This window comes from Tauraco erythrolophus, chromosome 17, assembly GCF_009769465.1.
Source record: "Tauraco erythrolophus isolate bTauEry1 chromosome 17, bTauEry1.pri, whole genome shotgun sequence".
In the NCBI taxonomy this organism is placed as follows: Eukaryota; Metazoa; Chordata; class Aves; order Musophagiformes; family Musophagidae; genus Tauraco; species Tauraco erythrolophus.
The window spans coordinates 6,273,913-6,293,539 of NC_141481.1; the positions used below are offsets into that span (position 1 = coordinate 6,273,913).

Below are 19,627 nucleotides of genomic sequence, written 5' to 3' on the forward strand. Positions count from 1 at the left end.
CGCCAGCCAATCCCCGCTGGGCACGCGCGGGCTGCGCACCGCCCGCCGGCAGGCGCTGAGGGGCGGGTGGAGGCGGCGCGGAGGGGCGGCCGGGCGGCGCTGCGGGGCGGCGAGGCCGGGGAAGGCAGGTCCCAGGGCGGAGAAATCACCTCAGGTAAAGTTCGGAGGAGCACTGAAAGAAAACAGGGGTTATTCCTCATAAAAAATGGCACAGATAAAAATAAATGGTGTTAACTGAAGGGAAGGTACCGCTGCCCAGAGAGTCGCTGAAGACCTGTGTGTCTGGAGAGTGTCGGGGTTTTCTGCCAGCTAATTAGAAATATGATAGTAATTAGTTATTAATTAGTTATTTTCCAATTAATTTTTGTATTTCTGTGTGCAGTGTTATGTATCGTATGTATTATACAGCTAACGAGCTATTCAGGCCTGCTCACAAACTAAACCCGAGACCTGACACTGTGAGGAGGCCTGAGATCCCAAGAGCCATCCAAGGGACAGCAGTTCCCTCTTGCGTAAATGTGGAGAGGCTTCTGCTGGAGAGGGAAGTTCACTTTTGTCACTGTGCATGAGGAAAGTGTAAATAGTCGGAAAGAATCCAGAGGAAAGAGCAACAGGACAGGGAAATTGTTGAATGCTGAACAAACTGGGCTTGTTTAGTCTAGAAAAATAATAGTGAAGCAGAGGAAAGTTTGTTGTAACATAAATGAGGATTTTGACTTTTTTTGGTGTTCTCTATGGGAAGGATGGGAAGAAACGGACTTTGAAGTGAGGAACTCTTGCCAACCACAGGTGGAACAGGCACCAGGTAATCTTCTAAACTGGATTTAATTTATTTTATTTCTAATAGCTGAGATAAATATTTGTCACATTGTCCTAGCTGGTTCTGAGCATCTCAGATCCTATTTTCTGTCTATGTTTTTGTGCTTCTGTCAGGTGTATCTGAAGAAAAATCAGACATATATATGCAGGCACATAACAAATAATGGAACGTCTAATTAAATGTCTTACATATTTAGAAATCTTTTGATAAAGACCAGCATTCGTTAAGATTAAAGACGAAGATTTAAAAACGCTCAATAATATTTAACGTGTTGAAGAGGTAACAGATGAAGGAGTTGTTTTTTCAAACAAGAACGACAACATCTCCAAGTGCTCACTGGGAACTAGATGTTTCCATAAATTTAAGTTAATTTTGCCTGGGCCAAGCGCTGGCAAACAAGCGTGTGTGTTCCGCCTGACCTGCATGACGAGGGAGTATTGCCTGCTGCTCTGGCTGGCAGGACCAGCAGCTGGCTGCCGCCCGGGCAGGAAGGACAGGATGTCTGCGGTGACACCGTGATGCTGTCCTCAAAGAGCATGTTAACAAGTTCTCATGTTTATCTTCCTCATCACAGTCCGTTCAGTGAAACTGATACCTGCTGGCAGCTCATTTGTGGTCCTGACTGTACAAGGACTGCACAGCCACATGATGTTTAATGGGATAAAGCAGAACAGACGTCACTTGTTCTCATAGGAGAACTTGTCTTGGAGACCTACGGGTGGAAGTCACCGGCAATCAGAGTACCTGGATGGCCCTCAAGCCTGTCTCTCTCTGAAAATGTGAGCTCCCTTTGCCTGGGAGCTCGCCCAAAAATGATAGACGTGTCCCGCGAGGCTCAGATACGTGAAGAGGTTTGTAGATCGAGCTCACGTCCCTTCTAGACCAAAGCGAGAGGTTTTTTTCCCAAATTTTCAGGCCAAGAGAAGGCGGCGCCTCGCCTCTGCCCGCCGCGGCCCGCCCCGCGGAGGGCGGAGCGGGCCGGGCCCGCAGTGCGCGCTGGGGCTGGTAGTGCCGCGGGCCCCGCGCGGGGCGGGTGCCGGGAGGCGGCGGGGCAGCGCCGCACGGGGCGCCCGGCTGCGGGGGGCGGTTGCCGGGAGGCAGCGCAGTTCCGAGCCCCGCGCAGGTACCGAGTGGTTCGCCGGGAGCGCGGGGGCCTCGGCGGGGCGGGCGCCGGGCCGTGCCCCGCGGGGGGACAGCGGCTGGGGGTGGGCGCGCTGCCGCGGGGCCTGGCCCCACCGGTGCCACCCGCCTCCCAGAGGCAGGTGTGGGGCAGGGCAGCCGGGGAGGGGAGGGGAGAGGAGAGGCGAGGCTGCCCCCGGGCCCGGGAGTAGAGGTCCTGCCGGGCTACCTGGCGAGGGCGCGGTGGGCCCGGAGCGGGCGGGAGAAAGGCAGAAATCAGCCGAGGGGGTGTGCGAGGGGAACAAAAGCATTGGCAGACCTTGGCAGGTGGTGCTTGGCTCTGCATTTTTACTCCGGTAGGGTAGGACAGTGTTCATTTAAGGAAACTAGGCTGTAATTTATTTTTTTGTTGGAAGTATTGGCGTCTGTTTGTAGAGGGATGTATCAAGGAGGAGGCTCATGGGAGTGAAATACAAATTCCTCTCAACCCTCTAAATATAAAGGCTGATCCTGCTTTAATACCAGCTTAATTATTTTTTAAATTTAGCTGCAATTCTATTTATTGTTTTTTTACAGTTGATAATATCTGATAGTCATGGGAGGCCTTAAAGGTTTAGTCTTTGGTGGAAATTGTTAAGAATATCTGTAACGTAGTTTTGTAAATCTTGATTATCTCAATGCTGGCTTTCTTCTCAGGGTACCTGTGATCATCTGTTTTTGCTCGTAGATACAGATTCTATTTTTATATGGGGAGAAATAGAACAGCTTTGCAGCTTTTGTTAATGACAGGAAGAGAAACTGAATTGAGTTTTCTAATGTATGATTTGTTTCCTAGAATATAGTGATACAGAATTAGCTACAGTGTTCTCGCTTCATGATCTTGGAAGTACATGGAAGAGTAATGTTGTTATTCTTTGCAGCAGTTAACATGAAGATGGAGGACTATGAAATATTCTGTAAGAAGCATCTTTCCAGAATCCAAGGAGAGGCAATAAAAAGAGAAACCTCTTTCACTCTTCAGCACAAAAATATCTCCCTCATTCAATTCCATGGAGTTCCCGTGCTTTCCCCTCTGGTAAGGCTTTTTTTTTACCTCTTTTCTTTTCTTTCTTCCCTGGTGTGCTAACTGTGCTATTGGCACTAGCTTTGGTGTCCACATGTAATGATTCTACTGAAGGTAGAGCTCTGTCTCTGTTTGAGGTATCATCTGGCCTGCCTCTTAGTGTATTCTAAGCATCCCTAGCCTTAATTTTACAAGGTAAAGCGATAAAATGTACTTTTTTTTCACGTTGACTATGTTTGCTTTCATTTCTTGAGCATTTCATTTTCTTGAACAACCTGGCGTAGTGGAAGGTGTCCCTGCCCATGGCAGAGGGCTTTGAACCAGGTGATCTTTAAGGTCCCTTCCAACCCAAACCATTCTATAATTCTATGATTCTTGAAATTTGTTATCCTCATAAGGGGAGTAAAAATGTCTGTGGTATTAAATTGCTGAATGTTATTGCTGGGCTTAACTTTATGTAAAATCATGCTGACATTTCAAATATTGAACATGTGAGCTTTGTTTAAAAGTGTCAAAAAAAATGTGCAAATAGGAAATACCAAGATAGTTAAAAAACTTTTAAGTAATTTTTTTTTCTCATGTGTTTGCAGCTTCCTCTAATGTATTTCACAGGCTCATCAATTTTGTTAAGTCATTCTGTGCTTAATGCAAACAGAGCCAAGCAGAAGACTGTTGGTAGTTTGTGCAGTAACACAGCTGACCCTTTTTCAGTGAATGGAGAGACTAACAGTGATCTGCAAGACCAGTGTTACAGATACACGTTGCAGACTAAATGATATATTGTATTATTTTTCATTTACAAATGGGTAGATATTTTAAGGTTTCATAGAAGAATTGCATAATTTGACTTGAGACTATTTAATTTTGTAGGACTTTGTGAAACCAATTTTGGTAGATATAGTTTTGTAGATCTAGCTTTGACTTCTATCCAAACTACATACTCTAAAGCAGTAACTTGAAGGATTTTCAGATTCTGATTGTTGAAAGGATTCAGAACATTGCTCGCATACGCTTCTGTCTTCTTGTGAAGTTCACCTCTGAGTCAAGAGGGTGAGTGCAAGCTAGTGCTTCACAGAGCCTAATAGTCTGAGTATGAGTAGGAAGATAGGTCACAGAGTGCTCTACAGGATGCCCAAACCTCCCATCTCCACAGAGGACTGGGAAAGACCTGTCCTGCAGTCTGAGTCCTGTGTCATTTGAAGCTGGTATTGTAGCGTGTGATGTTCATGCAAATTTTTTTAATAAATGACCTCTTACATTGGTGTTCATTTGCATGTGTGCCAAGAAGGCATTTTGTGCGTCTTCCATTAAAAAGAACTATAATTGGTTAAAAAGAAGCTGGCATTGAAAATGCGCGCGGAGCCTCAACTTAGGTGATTGTTGTTCTTCTATTGTGTTGTTCTGTCATTTTTCTTTTAATTTATTTCTGTAATTCTGGATTGAAATTTGCATTTGGTGATATAAACCATGTTTTTTGCACCCTGTTTTGCAGCTTAGTCTTGAAAAGAAAAAGGAAATACAGCAATATAAACAGAAAGCACTGGACCTAGAGACCTGGAGGCAGAACTCTCGGAAAAGAGCTTTATTGAATCGTGTTCAGGAGATTCTAGAAAACGTTCAGGTAGTGTTAGTCCGAAGTCGTCTTATACCTTTACAGAAAACCTCTGCTTATAGACATTTTGAGAAAGTGCTGAGTTTTGAGTATTCACCAATATAAACATGAAATTAATAGCAGTTAACTATCCAGAACCAGTGTTTACTGGTATTTCGTGCTGTATGACCTAATAATCCATTATTTAGTGATAATATCTACGTTCTTGGTAATGCGTGGGACTTGGTTTTCACTGCTTGTTTTGGTATATTTGAAAGACAGACCACACCAGATGACTGTTGCTTTTGTAACTGTTTGAAACAACTAGATTGTAAAAACAAATGAACAAACCCCCCAGTGTTAGAGCAACCGGCTTGCTTTATTTGCAAGTTTATAGTTTAACAAGAAAATAATCTATATTCAGTCTTACAATTACAGAATTAAAATTACCTTCACAACAACTCGTAATCCTGTTGTGTGCTTTGTAATTTTACTGCAACTATTTTGTCTTCTTTGCTGCTTCAGTGATGAATTTAGTAGAGGTTTAAATTGAAAAGAATATCAAATATAGCTAATCAAGTGGTATTATTTGTCTTTGAAACAGTTGTAATACAGTCTTTAAATTTACCTGTTGCTTAAATAAGTACAGTTAACACTGAATTTGTTGAGTTACTAAGGTGGCAAACAAAACCTGCTAGTTTGCATTGTTTACTGGAGTGTACATGGCAACAGTCATCCGGCTTGGGATTTGAAGAGCAGACCAGGAACATACGTTCAATACAAAAATAAGTTACCTTACTTTTTTTTTTTGTCTCCCTAGAGATGTCCCCTTGGTAACTGAGTTGCAATACATAGGATAACCTATAGGATAAATTTAGTGTGAAAATCCTTTTAAACAAGTGCTGGCTGTAGAAGTAGCATTTAATTCTAACTTAAATAAAGTTATTTTTCCAAGTACTTGACAAATGAAAACTCATATTTAATTGTCTTTGGGTTAGTAAAGAACTGAACAAATTATTTTATAGTTCTCCTATTTTTATTAGGAATTTTGTTAATTTGTTCTGAGTTATCTATAGGTTACTCTATATTTCATGCTGAAATTTTTCAGTTAGGTTTCTTATTTAATATAAACATGTTTTCATATTTTAAGAGGAATCTTGCAAGATAATTTCAAGCATAAAATTATTTGAATGTACCCAAATTACCTTAGGAAGAAAAAAGCATCTTTGCATCTAGACGCTTGTATCAGTAAAACTGCTGAGTAGACCACCATTCAAATCTGTGTTTTAGTTCCAATAACCTCTTTCTCATTGTGAAGAGCTCTGTATTTTAAATAATTTGTAGGAAATCGGTAACAGTCAAACTGAAAATTTGTATTAGTTTTAAAGTGGTAGTGGTTGTTTTTTTAAAATTCAGATGAAGCTTGCAGGAATCTGAGAATCTTGAGAAGATGGTGTTGAAAATATGTTATATTTTTCAATTTTTATTTACAGAACAGGAAAGGACCTAGCGTGAGTGATGTGAACGCACTGGAGGCTGAGAATACTTGCCTGGATTCAGATTCAAAAACTTCGACTGACTTCACAGCTTTATCAGATGTCAACTCGACATGTTCTCCTGAAAGGCATGGTCCCACAGAGCTTGAGAAGACACCTGAACTTATGCCAGCAGATACTTCTGGGCAGGAGACATCAAATGCGACAGAAGTAGTTAAAGCAGCAGCAGATGATGTATTTTCAAAGCAAAGCGAGAGTCACTTCTCAAAAGACATACCTTGTCCAAGGGCTGCGTCTCCTGACAATGTGCATAGTAAATTTGTGTCACCTGCTTTGCAAAAGCAAGAGGGACTAGGAGTGCCATCGTCGGATGAGGAAGTCCAAGATCCATACGTAATGAGTCTTCAGAACCTGATGAAGAAGTCCAGGGAGTATATAGAGAAAGAGCAAACCAAACGTAGCTCAAAAAGTAATTCAAGGAGAAGCATGAGTGAAAGTCATTCAGATAAAGAAAACGATGGCGTTAAAACAACTGACTCCGTGAAAGAAAGAGTAAAGCTTACAGGCAGAAGTTGCACTGCTCCGACATTTGATAAACCCAGTCTTAATAAATCAAATACCCTTCTCCAAGGTGCCTCTACTCATACAAATAACACAAGTATGTCAACTTTATCCAGTTTTTCCAAAGTGGACATACCTATGAGAGTTGGAACACCGCCATTGGTGGATTCTGATTCGGATGAAGAATTTAAAAAGACTTCTATGTTCGATCGTGACAGTAGCATCATTAGGAGCCTCACGGGCTCTTATGCCAAGTTGCCGAGCCCAGAGCCAAGCATGAGCCCTAAAATGCACCGAAGACGCCCCAGACCTTTGTCAATGGGACACATCGTTATAAATAACCCTGTGAACGCTTACGAGTTAAGTCCTAAAGGCAAGGGTAGAGCGATGGATTTAATAATGCAAGACATTGCTGATAAAAATAATGTGTCTGAATCCGTGCCAAAGTTCATGGTGGACTTCACTATGGTTTGCCCTGGCAGAGTTCCTGGTGTCCACAGGAATTCTTCAGGCCCTTGTGATGGGTTAGGGATTGGCAAACCAAATCGCCATTCCTTTGGGCATTTGGAAAGCAAAGGAACGTTGTCGGCTGCAGTGGAAGGGCAGGTCGTGATGGACAGCAGAGGGCCATATAAAGTAGACACTAGTACTAATATCATAGCTCCAAAATCGAATGAACCATTTGCCATCAGTGAGTCCACGGTAACACAGAAGCTCCTAGTTGTGAATGAAACCAAACCGTCTAGTTTGCTAGAAAATACTAAATGTAGTTCTCCGGTAGAACTCAATAAATCTTACGATGTAGAAAACCCATCCCCACTACTAATGCAGAGCACGAATGCGCGACAGCAGATGGACACTCCAGCTGTTTCCCCAGCAAATGAGCAGTTTCTAGAAAATAGTTTCGAAAAGGTAAAACGTAGACTTGATTTGGACACCAACAACTGCCAGAAAGAAAACAGTCCCTGTGTTCTAACAGCTGGAATGGAAGAACAAGGGAAGCAGTGGTTGCAAGAACAGAAATATCCTGGGGGATCAGTTTACGTTACCAAGAATACAGGCCCTGATAGCATGGCAAAAGGTAAAAGATTTCCCGAGTTGAGGGTTTTCCTTAAACTTACTTCTCAGTTTATAAATCTTTTAGAAAAAACCCAAGGATCATTAGTCCTTGGTGTTTCTAAGTATTTATATATATCAAAAGGCTAAAATTTTGAGTGTAAATTATCCTTTTTTTCAATAACCTCATTAATTCTCTAATTTTTAATTAATGACATTCTGAAATTCAGTTTGTTACTTGAGCCATTTTTAACTGCTAGAGAGGGAGTAATTGCTGTCTTAGGAGTCACTTGGAGTCAAAAGTCTTAGAACAGTTATGTGTTACAAATACTTGATTAAACAATTTATGAGGAAGTGTCAGCTAAAACATCACGTATCTGTTTTGTGAATTCTGTATTTATTCTCAAGGGTATCTTTTGACAGCACAAATACTAATTTCCTACTTGAATGCAGAAATTGGAATTTAGTTTTACCAAGAAAATTATGTCTTACTCCATGAGATCTAAATAAGACTACTAAAAGAAAAGCCTGTGTATATTAAAAGAAGATGCCTTTTAATGGGTTGCAAATCAGTGCATAGGTATTTTCTTCTAATTCAAGAGCGTGTCACATCTCTGTGTGTCTCTACAAGTCAAGCTGAAGTGGCATAAACAATTTTAATTCACTCAAGCAAGTGTAGGTATACTGTTCTTAGAGCCAGACTTTTTTGTGTCCTTATTTTAATATAGACTCAGTTGGTGTTACTGCTGTTCCATTCGCATGCTTATCCCACAAATATGAACATGCGAATATTTTGAAGGACTGCAGTAACTGAGGAGGTTCTTTGCAATACATAATGGAAATCTGATGTCAAAGATATGTTGTGCTTTTTTGCTGATGATGCAAATTACTCCTGTTAAAAGCACATCTGTCTATGGCAAAGATTGTATAGAAATTATTTAATCCTTGATTCTTTGTAATGTATCTTCTCAGAAGATATTCTAAAAACTAAAATGTTGGCCTTTGAAGAAATGAGGAAGAGACTTGAAGAACAGCATGCACAGCAACTGTCAATTCTGATAGCTGAACAAGAGAGAGAACAGGAGAAATTGCAGAAGGTAAGGTAAAAAAAGGAAAAATTCTAAGCAAATGGCATGTGTGTTATATTGCAGTTTGTCAGGAAGCAGTTGGTTTTGAAATGTTTATTCTGTTGCTTTGCCAAGTTAGAAAAGTAGTCTTCTAGTTGGTTCTTTCTTTTGTAGGAACTGGAGGAGCAGGAGAGAAAGTTGAAAGGAAAGAAGATCACTACAACGGAAATAGAAATTTCCAAAGTGAATATTAACAGTAGGATGGAGTTGGAGTGGAGGAAAAAAAGCGAAAGTGGCTTGCTGGAAAGCATGCAGTCTCAGCTGGAGACAGTCCATAATGCAAACTCTACCAGCATTGGTAAAACTGAGAGGGTCGAATACAGATGAAATGTTGTGATGTGTTTTGCTTTACAGTGCCTGACGGGGCCAGCTGCCCCGTCGTGTTCCTGTCCCAGGGCACGTGTTGGTCGGGATCTGCCGACAGCTGCTGCCTTCAGCTGCTGGCAGCCCGTGTAAAACAAACACCGTGTCGCATCTTTGTCTAGCTGGCATTTAGCATGGTTTCTCTCGCCTCTTCCAGAACATTGTAAAATGGTTTGTTTTGGTTTCTGTTGGGCAAATTTTGCTAGGAAATGGATCAGAAAAATTAACATTGCTTCTTGCCTGTAATTGACCTTGTAAACAAAGCTGCTACCTCTGAGCTGAGTGTATACGTGCACGTGGTCACTACGTTATGGACAAAATTTTGTGTGTGTTGAACTGTATGTTCTGCCTTGCATGCAGGTTTTGCTCGTACTACAACACCTACCACCTTTGCTTCTACAAGCGAAACGTCGTTCTTTCTCTGGGGACCGTCAGGTAGTGGAGTTATAAAAACCTCGGTATCTAGGCCGAGTAACCGAATCAAAACTAGGTGGACTCAGGTAAGGAAAAAAAGTTTTATTCATAGTTTCAAAAGCCCTGTTTTTTGTAAGACACTGTTAACTTTACAGTAGCTGTGCAGTAATAAATCTCACAGAAAAGTTCAGTATCCCTTCCTTTATCAGCTTCAATTATAGGAGAAAACTGTACAGAATATTTTCCTCATTGTTTATGTATGCAAAATAATCACATAACAGCATATTGCTTCTGCTAACTTAATATTGTGGTAGGTACTTCTGGCCTGGCCAAAACGTTTGTTGACAGCTTGTTTCTTACTTGGAAACTTCTGTCATGTGATTGATGTTATTTGAGAAGTAATTCATAATTCTTGCTTTTTTTATTGAATGTTTAGAAAGTGCTTCTTTTCTTTTAAGGTTTTCAGTCCAGAGATACAAATGAAGTTCGATAAGATCACTGCTGTGGCAAAGGGGTTTCTCACTCGTAGACTCCTGCAGACAGAAAAGCTGAAACATCTTAAGCAAACTGTAAAAGTAAGATCAGCATTTTTATATTATGCAGCTTCTCCTCTTGTTCCAATCTTCAGTTGACAGGTGAAAGAATGCATTTTCTGCTTTCAGAAGAATTTGGGAATGTCTCTAGAGTGGATGTGTTTGATTGTTGCATTGCTTAGTGTCATAAGGTCCAAGTCAAACGATGACTCTACATCCTGTGCATACAGTTTTAATGATCCTCTGTTGTGAAGGATTACGCTGGTGCTTAATCTTCTTTTTCCACCTTCCCCAGGATACCATGGAGTTCATAAAAAATTTTCAGTCTGAAGCCCCGTTAAAAAGAGGAAGTGTTTCAGCACAAGATGCATCCCTTCATGAAAGAGTAATGGCTCAGGTGACACTATCTAAACCTTTTCTTTTTTTTTTCTTTTTCTTTCCTAGCTATTCTGCTTTTGTAATATAAATACTTAAAACCTTCACAGTGACCTTTTAAAAAGTTTAAGCTATGGCTGTGAAGAGAAGATTCCTTTTTTGTGCTGACACTTTAAGAGAAATTTCAAAATTATCTTTTCAAGTGTTTTATTTAAATTGAAAGCAAGAAGAGCTTGATGATCAAAGCCATGGGAATGTTAACTTGACTGAATATTTTATTAAAATTTTAATTATTCTCTCCAGCTGCGAGCTGCTCTGTATGACATCCATGACATCTTTTTTACAATGGAGGCATCAGAAAGAATGAATATTCTGCATCATGATCGTGAAGTTCGTAAGGAGAAGATGCTCAGGCAAATGGTGCGTTATATTCAAGAGAATGTAAGCTGTTTAAAGACTTTAAGTACTGAATCATTTTTCTTTTAAGAGATTCTTCTTCACGCAGTAAAAAGTTTTCTAATTCTAAATTGTACTTTAATTATGCTTCTGTGGGTAATTTTATTCAAATAAAAATAAAAAAAAGTTACTGCAGTAGGAGACTAATATGTTGAAACTTTTAGTGTTTAGATGTATAAGAATTAGAATGAATAATATGGTGAAAGTAATAATGAAAAGTTCATACCTTAAATAAGAATTTGTTATGGCACACAAACCTTTTTAATCTGGTAACATAAGGAAGATCCTTTAATTTTAGAAAAGAAAAAAACCTTGAATTTAGCCTGAATGTGAACTTAGTGCTGAAAAACTGTTGGTTTTGTAATTTTATTTTTTTTTTTTTTTTTAGTTTTATTTTATTTCTTTAAGTGGGGTCAGGTCAGATGGGATTAATCTCAATTAGAGCAGTAACTATTCAGTTCTTTTTCTTTTTTAGGATAAAGTAAAGAGCCCAAGAGAGAGACTGACACTTTCAACAGCTACACAGAAATCTCTGGACAGAAAAAAGTACATGAAGTATGTGCAGTCTCCCTTTGTGGTGGGGGGGGTGGGGTGCAAGAGGATGAGTAGGAGGCATTGGAAATAGTGAAAAGAAGGTTTTGGAGTAACAGCTTTTTTGTAAACTAACATCTCTCCTAGGAAGAGTGAATAAAATACTGTCTTCAGGTTTGTGGTGTCTTACTAATAGTAGTTCGCTCTTACTTTTAAGGAACTTCTTGTTTGTATGGCAGAAAAAGGTTTGTTCTAAGTTGTGCATTTATGCTATATTCCAGTGGTGAGCAAAATGATCCTTGTTTATGGTTGATTTTTGTAAATCGGAAAAAGTGCTCAAAGTTATCTTATCAGTCTTTCTAAAAGGCCTAGCAATAGCGATCTTTGGTAGAGTAAATACTGTGGCAAAGTTTTTCAGGGGATGGTAGCAGGCCCTGCAACACAGTGGACTGAACAGTTGTGTTACACTTTCTTGTGAATAAAAGGTGATAATCTGTATTGCTGCTCTGGCAGTATTACATGTAGATGCAGATCCTGTTGTGGATTTTCTCTTACTGTTTCTGTTTAAGACCTAGATGATAATTTTATAATTTAAGTATGTTTCAATACTTTTGTTTCTCTAGGGCTTCAGAGATGGGAATGCCAAGTAAAAAAATAATCATAAAACAAAAAACTCCTGAAAGCCGGTGAGTGAAAATTACTTGTATTAAGATGCTTTTAAGAACTCTGTTATAAAGACAGACTCTGATCTGTGTTGCTGATTTGCCATCAGTCAGCTCAATTCCTGCCACTATTGTGACAGGCAGTAATGAAATCCGGTTTAGCACAGTCTGAGAAAGGGGTTTATTAGCTCATAAGAAGTTAGAAAATATTTATTTTTTTTCAGAATCAGTTTTGAAATTGTATATTCAGAAATTAATTATTTATGGCTTTAAATTTTTGTACTGAGGTTCAAAGTTTTTCTTTAAGATACATTACTAGTATCTCTTAAGCTTCAGTTTGACACCACTTTTCTTAATACCCTTTACTTTGTGATGTAAACATTGATATGCTTATCTTTATAAAGCTGTCAGAAAAGTGGTGGCTTTCTCTTGCGAGGAAAAGTTCTTGCTTCTCGATTGTGTGATTGTTTGCTTAAATCACAGAAATTATGGTGTTCAGGAAGAGCGCAGCCCTTCTCTTATGAGGCCTGTCTGCACCTTTTTCTAGCGTAAAAAGTCAGATACCTGGCATCCCTCAAAAACAATTTTTATCCCTTGCCTACCAAAAGCTTTGAGGACGTGCTGTCTACTAATACAGTTCAATCTTCAATGACTAGTTCAGGTGATTCAGCCCTTTTTTTCTTGTATGTCCTTATCAATGACTAGGAACCCAGGGCACTGTTGAGAGGGTTTTATCTGTGTGCTTTTTTGTTTCTTTGTTTTCAATAGTGGAAGTAGTAATGCTGTTCTGGAATTTTAATTCCTGCCACTTGCTTACATGTCCACCTGCATTACAGAGCCTGTTAGCCTTTCTGAAATTTGTTACGTGAAACGTAGCGCAGAATTCAGTATTCCTTATGGGAGTATTTTTTTTAAAGAAGAGAAAAAAGCACTAATGAAAGTTTTTGTGCTTTAACAGCGTGCTTCAACCAAATCAAGGACAGAATGCCCCAGTTCATAGACTGCTTTGCAGACAAGGGTAAGGGCACAGCATGTTTGTAGCCTAAAGACGAAAGTAAATGCAAAGTGCAAGAGCACTGTAATTTCTGAATAATATTTACACATACTGGTGCAACTGTTGTTCAGAGTAAAAATAATTACTTCACACAGTATTTTTGAGAGAGTGATGAAGCTTTGTTTTACCTTATACTGCAAGAAAATGTTTAGTGTTCTCATCCTCTTGTGTCTTGTCTCCATTTACACTGTTCCAACATTTCTATTTGTAACATTCATTCCATGAAGCTTTGCTTCCACTGAATGAAATATGTATATTTTAAAATGTAGACTGTAATGCCACAATATCTGAACTGAATTGATTTCTTGAACAGAGTTTTTCAAAACTGTTCATGGGGAGATGTTCTCCTGTTTGATATATCTGCTTAAGCCATAATAATGTTGATAGGAATTGTACACATGCTCAGGAGGAGGCTCTGTGGGACACTGTAAAAAATGTTTTCATGCCAGACATAGTTTGATAGTGTCTTTATATTTTTGGATACAGCCTTTCAACTTTGATGCAAGTGACTTATTAACTCTTTTATATTTAATTAGAACCCCTAAGACCTCAGTGAAGGGGGTTGAGCAAAATATAAAGAAGGCCTCAGAGAGCAGAGTGTCTAACAAGGCTGTTTCAGGTGTGTAGAAAATTGGTGCTTGGATCTTATAGTAAATAAGTTCCTAGTATCTAGAAAAACTAAACGGAGGATGTATTGTTTTCCTTTTCTTGTGCACCTGCTTTGCTTTGTCTTCAGTCTAACCTATCTCTTTAAACAAACATGTGCTAGTACCTTAACCATCCACTTTCAAATTCTATAAACGTAGTATATAGAATGTTCTGCACAGCTCATTTGCTTTCACTCACCAGATGCCCAGTCATGAACAAGTTTGCCACATGTATTCACTGTAACTGTTTAAGAAGTTGTCAAAATAGACTTGGATTAGGATCTTAATGTCACTTGATTCTTAGTTCTGTATACATGGGTAACTTTTCTTCAACAGGAAGCCTGTTGAAAGGACAGGAAGGACAGTTTCAGATTTGTCAGTGGGCGTTCAGTCGTCACACAGTCCTAAAATTGTATATATTAGTGCAGCATCTTACAGAATGTTTGAGTCTTAATGACCCAATTTTAGAAGTGGAGTATTCCTGTACTTGCATGCAGAGATTACTGATTGGTTACCGTTTATCAAATAGGTTTGATAATAGTGCAAGACCTCTCAGTTTTCAGCCCATTCAGGCATGAAGGAAATAAACCACTATGAAACAGCTTATACAGTTTCCGTTTTTAAAATTGGATTTTAAATTTCTTAAGTGACAAACGTTAATTTATCAAAAGGTAAAGTGATTTATAGATTTGAAAACCGATTAAGGTCTTAATTACACTTTGTTCTCAAAGGAAAGTTCCACAAGTCAAGTATAAAAAATGGGAATTTTGGGGCTCAATAAAGGCAGATTATAATGTAGTAGGATGATTTCAACTGGTTTCCATAGTGATCTGAATTATCTTTATGTATTAAGTATCAAACTTTTCCTGTAAGCTAAGTTCTCCATTTATTACTGTCCTGGAGCAATGCTGGCAGGGAGCATCTGCAAGCTTTAGTGCAGTGTGTACACTGCTTAAATAGAATGTTTTCCCGGAGCATTTGGTTTTTTCATAGGACTTTGTAAAGCCAAGAGGAGGGGCCGTAAAAGGATGTATAGTAAGAAACTATGCATACGCATTGGTAGCGTTTCAGTTTGAAGAGGAGAAGGTGGGGGAAGGAAGGGAAAATAGAAAAGTAAATAATGAGATTACAACCAAGGTTTGTTCATTCATTTTTCTCTTGCCAATTCTCCTGGTAGTGCTATCACCACTAAAGTGGAGTAAGGCAGTTGTTCAGTTGTGCTCAGTGACGCTACAGAAAAGTTAGCAAAGGTAGTAAATAATCTCTCTGAAATATAAAGAAAAAGCTAAGTAAGCAATATAATTCTAGCAACCAGAGGTAGCCGTTAAGGCAAGTTTTCATCTGTGAGTTTGCAAAAATGTGTCTGGTATTAGCTAGTAAGTAAGAGTGCTGAAGAGCAGGGACGACACAACAATCAAGACCTCTGCCAGTTAGAGTATTACAGAGGTTGTTAAAGAGTAGTAGTGCGAGGGTGGTGTCAGTGTCAAGTTTAGCAAAGATTTGAGATTTGGATGCTATCCCCAATCTCGTATCATTCATGCTCAGCTTGTAATGATCTACCGTGTGTTTTACCTTTGTGCCTGGCATCAGACATCCAGTTGAAGCATTCTCTCGCTCATCTGTGTCAGCAGTGTGTGCTGTTCTGCCAAGTCCCTGAGATTATTTTAGTCGTGATTATCTAAGTCTTGACAGTTGGTGCTTGGCAATGAAAAGAATCCTTTGGGATATTTCTCTGTATTTCTCAGTGCCTTTCTTTATTGCAATTTGTTGAATATCTGGAAAGCTATTTAATGCCTTCTGTAGTGGCCGCCTTGGAACTTAAAGCAGATGTGTCCAACCAGTTGTATACTGCCTAGTTCTGGTTGCACAAAGTAAGGTCATTTAGTATTTGGACATCGCGTGTTCCCATGGCACAGTACCAGTACTTCGTACGCTCCTTTGCAAATAGGTTAGACTACTTGTACTAAACGAATAGAAATGCATTCTGAAATTATTAGATGGGGAACACTTGGCATGAAAGAAATAATCTGCGTAATTTTGCAATAATGAAAAAGCCTGCAGTTGAATAAATTTAAATGGAACATGGTTTTCTGTATTTATGAATAAAATGTGAATAGTGAAAGGCTTGGCAGTATGTTGAATAGGGTTTTTTTGTTAATAATTTCTTTTTAATCTTTTTTTTTTTTTTTTTTTAAAGTAATAAAGAGAGATCCCTGAAAGTCATCTTTCAGTGAGGCAACAAGTTCTATCTGGGAAGGACTGTAGACAGAGAAACTATAATCTCAAGTCAATTTGGGAAAAAAAAAAAAAAAAAAGCCAAACAAATGCGTATGCTTTTTTAGTAGAAGTTGTGCATGCCACAAAATAAAGACTTGTAGCAGTGGTTTGGTCTAGGCAATACAGAGTTTTATTTATATCTGCAACTATGTCAGTCTTTTATACTCCTAACCCGTAATATTTCTGTTTAATTTCTTGTCTTTATTCATCCCTGACTCTCAATTCAATTGTGCTTATTAGAGGGCAAAAGGGAAGGAGGATTAGTAGAGTGCAACTATTATATATAAATATCACTTATGCATTCAAATTAGATGAGAGACATACCCTCAGAAGAAAACAATAATGTACTCATCCATCTACTTTCTTCTTTTTTTTTTTCATTCTTCTGATTGTTTTAAATTCTGTCTGCGAAGTGCTTTGTAGCTTTAATACTACTCCGATTGATTATTGTCTTTTTCTGGCAAGAAGGCATTTCAGCTGGTGATCATAAACTTAATTTTTGTTGTTTTGTACTGCTTGAATCCAGAGTTCTGTGCGAAAGAGAAAAGTACAAACTACTAAATCCATAAGGAGTCTTATTTGTTGATTTATTTTTTTATTATTTTGAATGGGACAGAGATGCTCAGTCAATAGCTGCAAGCTGTGCCAGGCAGGGCATTTTAATGTGGTCTGATTGTGTTATAAAGAAGGTGGTTGAGATGAGGCGGCTGCTGCAACTAGACCTATTTATCTCCTTTGTTTCTGCCCAGGCTCACTAAGTGTTGTGGAAAAGAAACATGTGGCAGGAGGCACATAGCGCATTTGGGTGGCAGCAGCACTCGGCCAGGCGTGGTCTTTCCGTGTGCCTGTCCAGGCTGAGCAAGGAGCAGGTTGCCCGTGTGAGATGGTGTGTGCTGTGAAGTGTGTCAGCGTTCAGGCCAGCGCTTCAGGAAGGCTCAGACTTGCTGTGTGTGAGGAGCAGGGCAGTTGTACCGCAGAGGAGAGAGGCCTTGTGTAATAGCCCCCTGCCACTGGAAAAGGTTGGGTGATAATTGCATTCAGAAGGACTGTGACTCTTTTAAACAAAACTTGACTTCTTCACTCTCTTAGTCTAGATTGCTGGGATTTTTTACACTTCCCTGTACTGTCCTATTCTGTATGTAAGACTTTTATATGATTTGGAGTGCCCTTAAGAGGCAGTGTTAACATACTAATAAAGCATCACGCCTGTCAGCCGGGTTGTTTGTCCTACAAGATCATAGGTGGGCTGAAGAGTAGAGCACTTGGAGAGCATTGGGCCAGCGAGATGTGCCTTTCTGTGTAGTGGGAAACAGTGTTCAGGTGTGAGGGGTGCTGCTGTGATAGGGTCTCTGTGGGCTTTTCCAAAGCTGCTTTGCACTGTCCTGAACGTAGCCATTGGAGACCTGTAAGTAACCACTGCTGCTCTGACAAAGAGCAGCTGAAGAGCCTGAAAAGGACTGGCATGTACTCTGTCACATTCATTTAATTGCCTGCTAATTATTTCCATTCCATGGCTGTCTTCCATTTCCACTGCTCTGCACCACGTGGTATGATTTTCACTGCTTTGAGTAAATCTTTGCTCACATTGCGGGACACTCGTTAACTGCCTGAACCGAAGGAATGCCGAGTTGTGCTACTTTTTAGCAGCCTGCAGTGAGTGCGAAACACTTATTACTGGAAGATACTTCTGCTGTGCACACTATAATATGGCTTTCTGCATATATACATATATATGTATATATTTGTTCCATGTAGAGAGATTTATTTATTTATTTTTATACTTGAGTAGCTTTCCGTTTGTAAGGGCTCTGCCTGATGACCTTATTCATACTGCACTTTAATTCTGGTTGTATATGTCAACATACGGAAACCTACAACTGTCTCTTGGTTTATTAGGGAAAGAGTTATCTTAAATATTTGACTTGATAGTTTGTTTAAAAGTAGTACATGGCATTGTTAAACTTATCAGTCATTTAATCTCTGTCTTGTTGATGTTACAAATAGACTTATCTTTTGAAAACTTGTAAATTGTAGTTGTAGATGTTTTAGAGTAGCAGAAAAGAAGATGGAATAGTTACTGAGGAAGGAAGTACTATTAAATATTGTTATTTTCAAACATATAGGTAGTTTTTGTAAAGCATTTTGGGTGTAACGTTATGAAAACTGTCATTCTAAAAGTAGTCACTGAATATATAATACTGCTTTGAAAAAAATTGTCTTAAACTTCTGGGCTGTTTTTGTTGGATAGTCCTGTTACAAAAACCAGTACTACTAATTGTAAAATGGTAATGTTTCTACTTCATTTTTAGGAGCATATGCAGGAAGAACCCAAAGAAAGAAGCCAAATGTTGTGACAATTTAAGACGACAGCACTCGCTGGGATAAAATGGCTATTTTTTAGTGATGCCGTTCTCAGCACTGATTCAAATACTGCATCTTCTATATGTATATGTTTATTCAGAAATTACAAACATACAATGACACATTAAAACAAGCATATTGAAGTAGTAAAGGGCTGTGAAGCTCTAACACTTGTGGAAAAACTGCGTGTTAAAACTTCTTATATATTCATTACTGTGTACACATAAGATTCATAATCTTGTTTATTTAAAGACCACCATAGGGCAACATTAAGCTAATTTGTGACTTTTTCACACTCTTTCTTGTGTCTGACATATGCTTTTGCATTACTTTAAAATTGCAATTTCTGTACATGGTTGCCACCATAAATAAGTCACGTGTATATTTTTAGTTTCATACCATAAAGTTAAAGCAGTTAAATAAGAAAAAAAAATAACTTCCTTCAAACAAAATTGATCTCTTCCATCAATGACTTTGTCAGCAGCCTTTTTGAATGTACTTTCTGTATGAATGCGATTACCTCAATTCAAATACTGATGGCCTAAATGTTTTGCATTTCTGCTGAGTTGGACAGACATGGATCCAGATTAACTTCTGGGCAGACAGACGTACTTTCTATGACTCTACTGAAATTGCGCATTTATACACGTAGATCAAACCACCGTGCTGGAACAGTCCTGGGATTTTTTTTTTTCCTTGCTATCTACTGCATTTTCTTATGGAAGCAACTTTTGACCAAGATGAAAAGAAGCATATGTTCTACAAAAAATTCAGAAAGCAAGATTTTAAATGTTGTACCAGTTCAGACTTACAAATGATTGCCCATAACAATAATTCAGATACCTTATGTGTCATTATATGACAGTCGCAATTTTTCTAAGCAGTTTCTCTTCTACCGTGATCTAACAGACCCTTGTACTGAAATAATGATTTCAAGGGGGAAAAAAAAAAATCCCTACCTGACCCTGACAGCAAACACACTCTAATATTTATGAAAATCTAATATTAAAAGATCATGCCCATATTTTGCCTTGGTCTTCCTACTGATAGATGTTATCCTTCAACTTGAGGGGAGTAGAGTTCTGTAACTTCTGTCTTTTAAGGAATTTGAGACAGGATGT

At 38.9% G+C, this 19,627-nt stretch overlaps 1 protein-coding gene across 11 annotated transcripts; it reads left to right on the plus strand.

The window, feature by feature from the left end:
• Positions 1 to 122: 122 nt before the first annotated feature.
• On the plus strand, positions 123 to 18,530 carry CCP110 (centriolar coiled-coil protein 110). Of its 11 annotated transcripts, none has more exons than XM_086622047.1 (15): positions 123 to 154; positions 2,863 to 3,014; positions 4,495 to 4,623; positions 6,087 to 7,731; positions 8,679 to 8,803; positions 8,948 to 9,131; positions 9,557 to 9,696; positions 10,069 to 10,185; positions 10,439 to 10,540; positions 10,822 to 10,959; positions 11,450 to 11,529; positions 12,129 to 12,191; positions 13,126 to 13,185; positions 13,758 to 13,840; positions 18,455 to 18,528. In XM_086622047.1, the coding sequence occupies exons 2-15, from the start codon at positions 2,868 to 2,870 to the stop codon at positions 18,505 to 18,507; spliced, it is 3,066 nt and encodes a 1,021-aa protein (XP_086478173.1). In that variant the 5' UTR covers positions 123 to 154; positions 2,863 to 2,867; the 3' UTR covers positions 18,508 to 18,528. The 11 variants fall into 11 exon arrangements, with proteins under 11 accessions (XP_086478173.1, XP_086478171.1, XP_086478170.1 ...); XM_086622045.1 differs by having other exon boundaries at positions 126 to 154; positions 2,860 to 3,014; XM_086622044.1 differs by lacking the exon at positions 123 to 154 and adding an exon at positions 1,917 to 1,943 and having other exon boundaries at positions 2,860 to 3,014.
• The last annotated feature ends 1,097 nt before the right edge of the window (positions 18,531 to 19,627 follow it).

Coding starts and splice junctions, on each gene's coding strand:
- CCP110 (XM_086622047.1), top strand. CDS start 2,868: ATGAAGATGGAGGACTATGAAATATTCTGTAAGAAGCATCTTTCCAGA. Junction 9,132..9,556: donor TGCAAACTCTACCAGCATTG/GTAAAACTGAGA, acceptor CCTTGCATGCAG/GTTTTGCTCGTACTACAACA. Junction 12,192..13,125: donor CAAAAAACTCCTGAAAGCCG/GTGAGTGAAAAT, acceptor GTGCTTTAACAG/CGTGCTTCAACCAAATCAAG.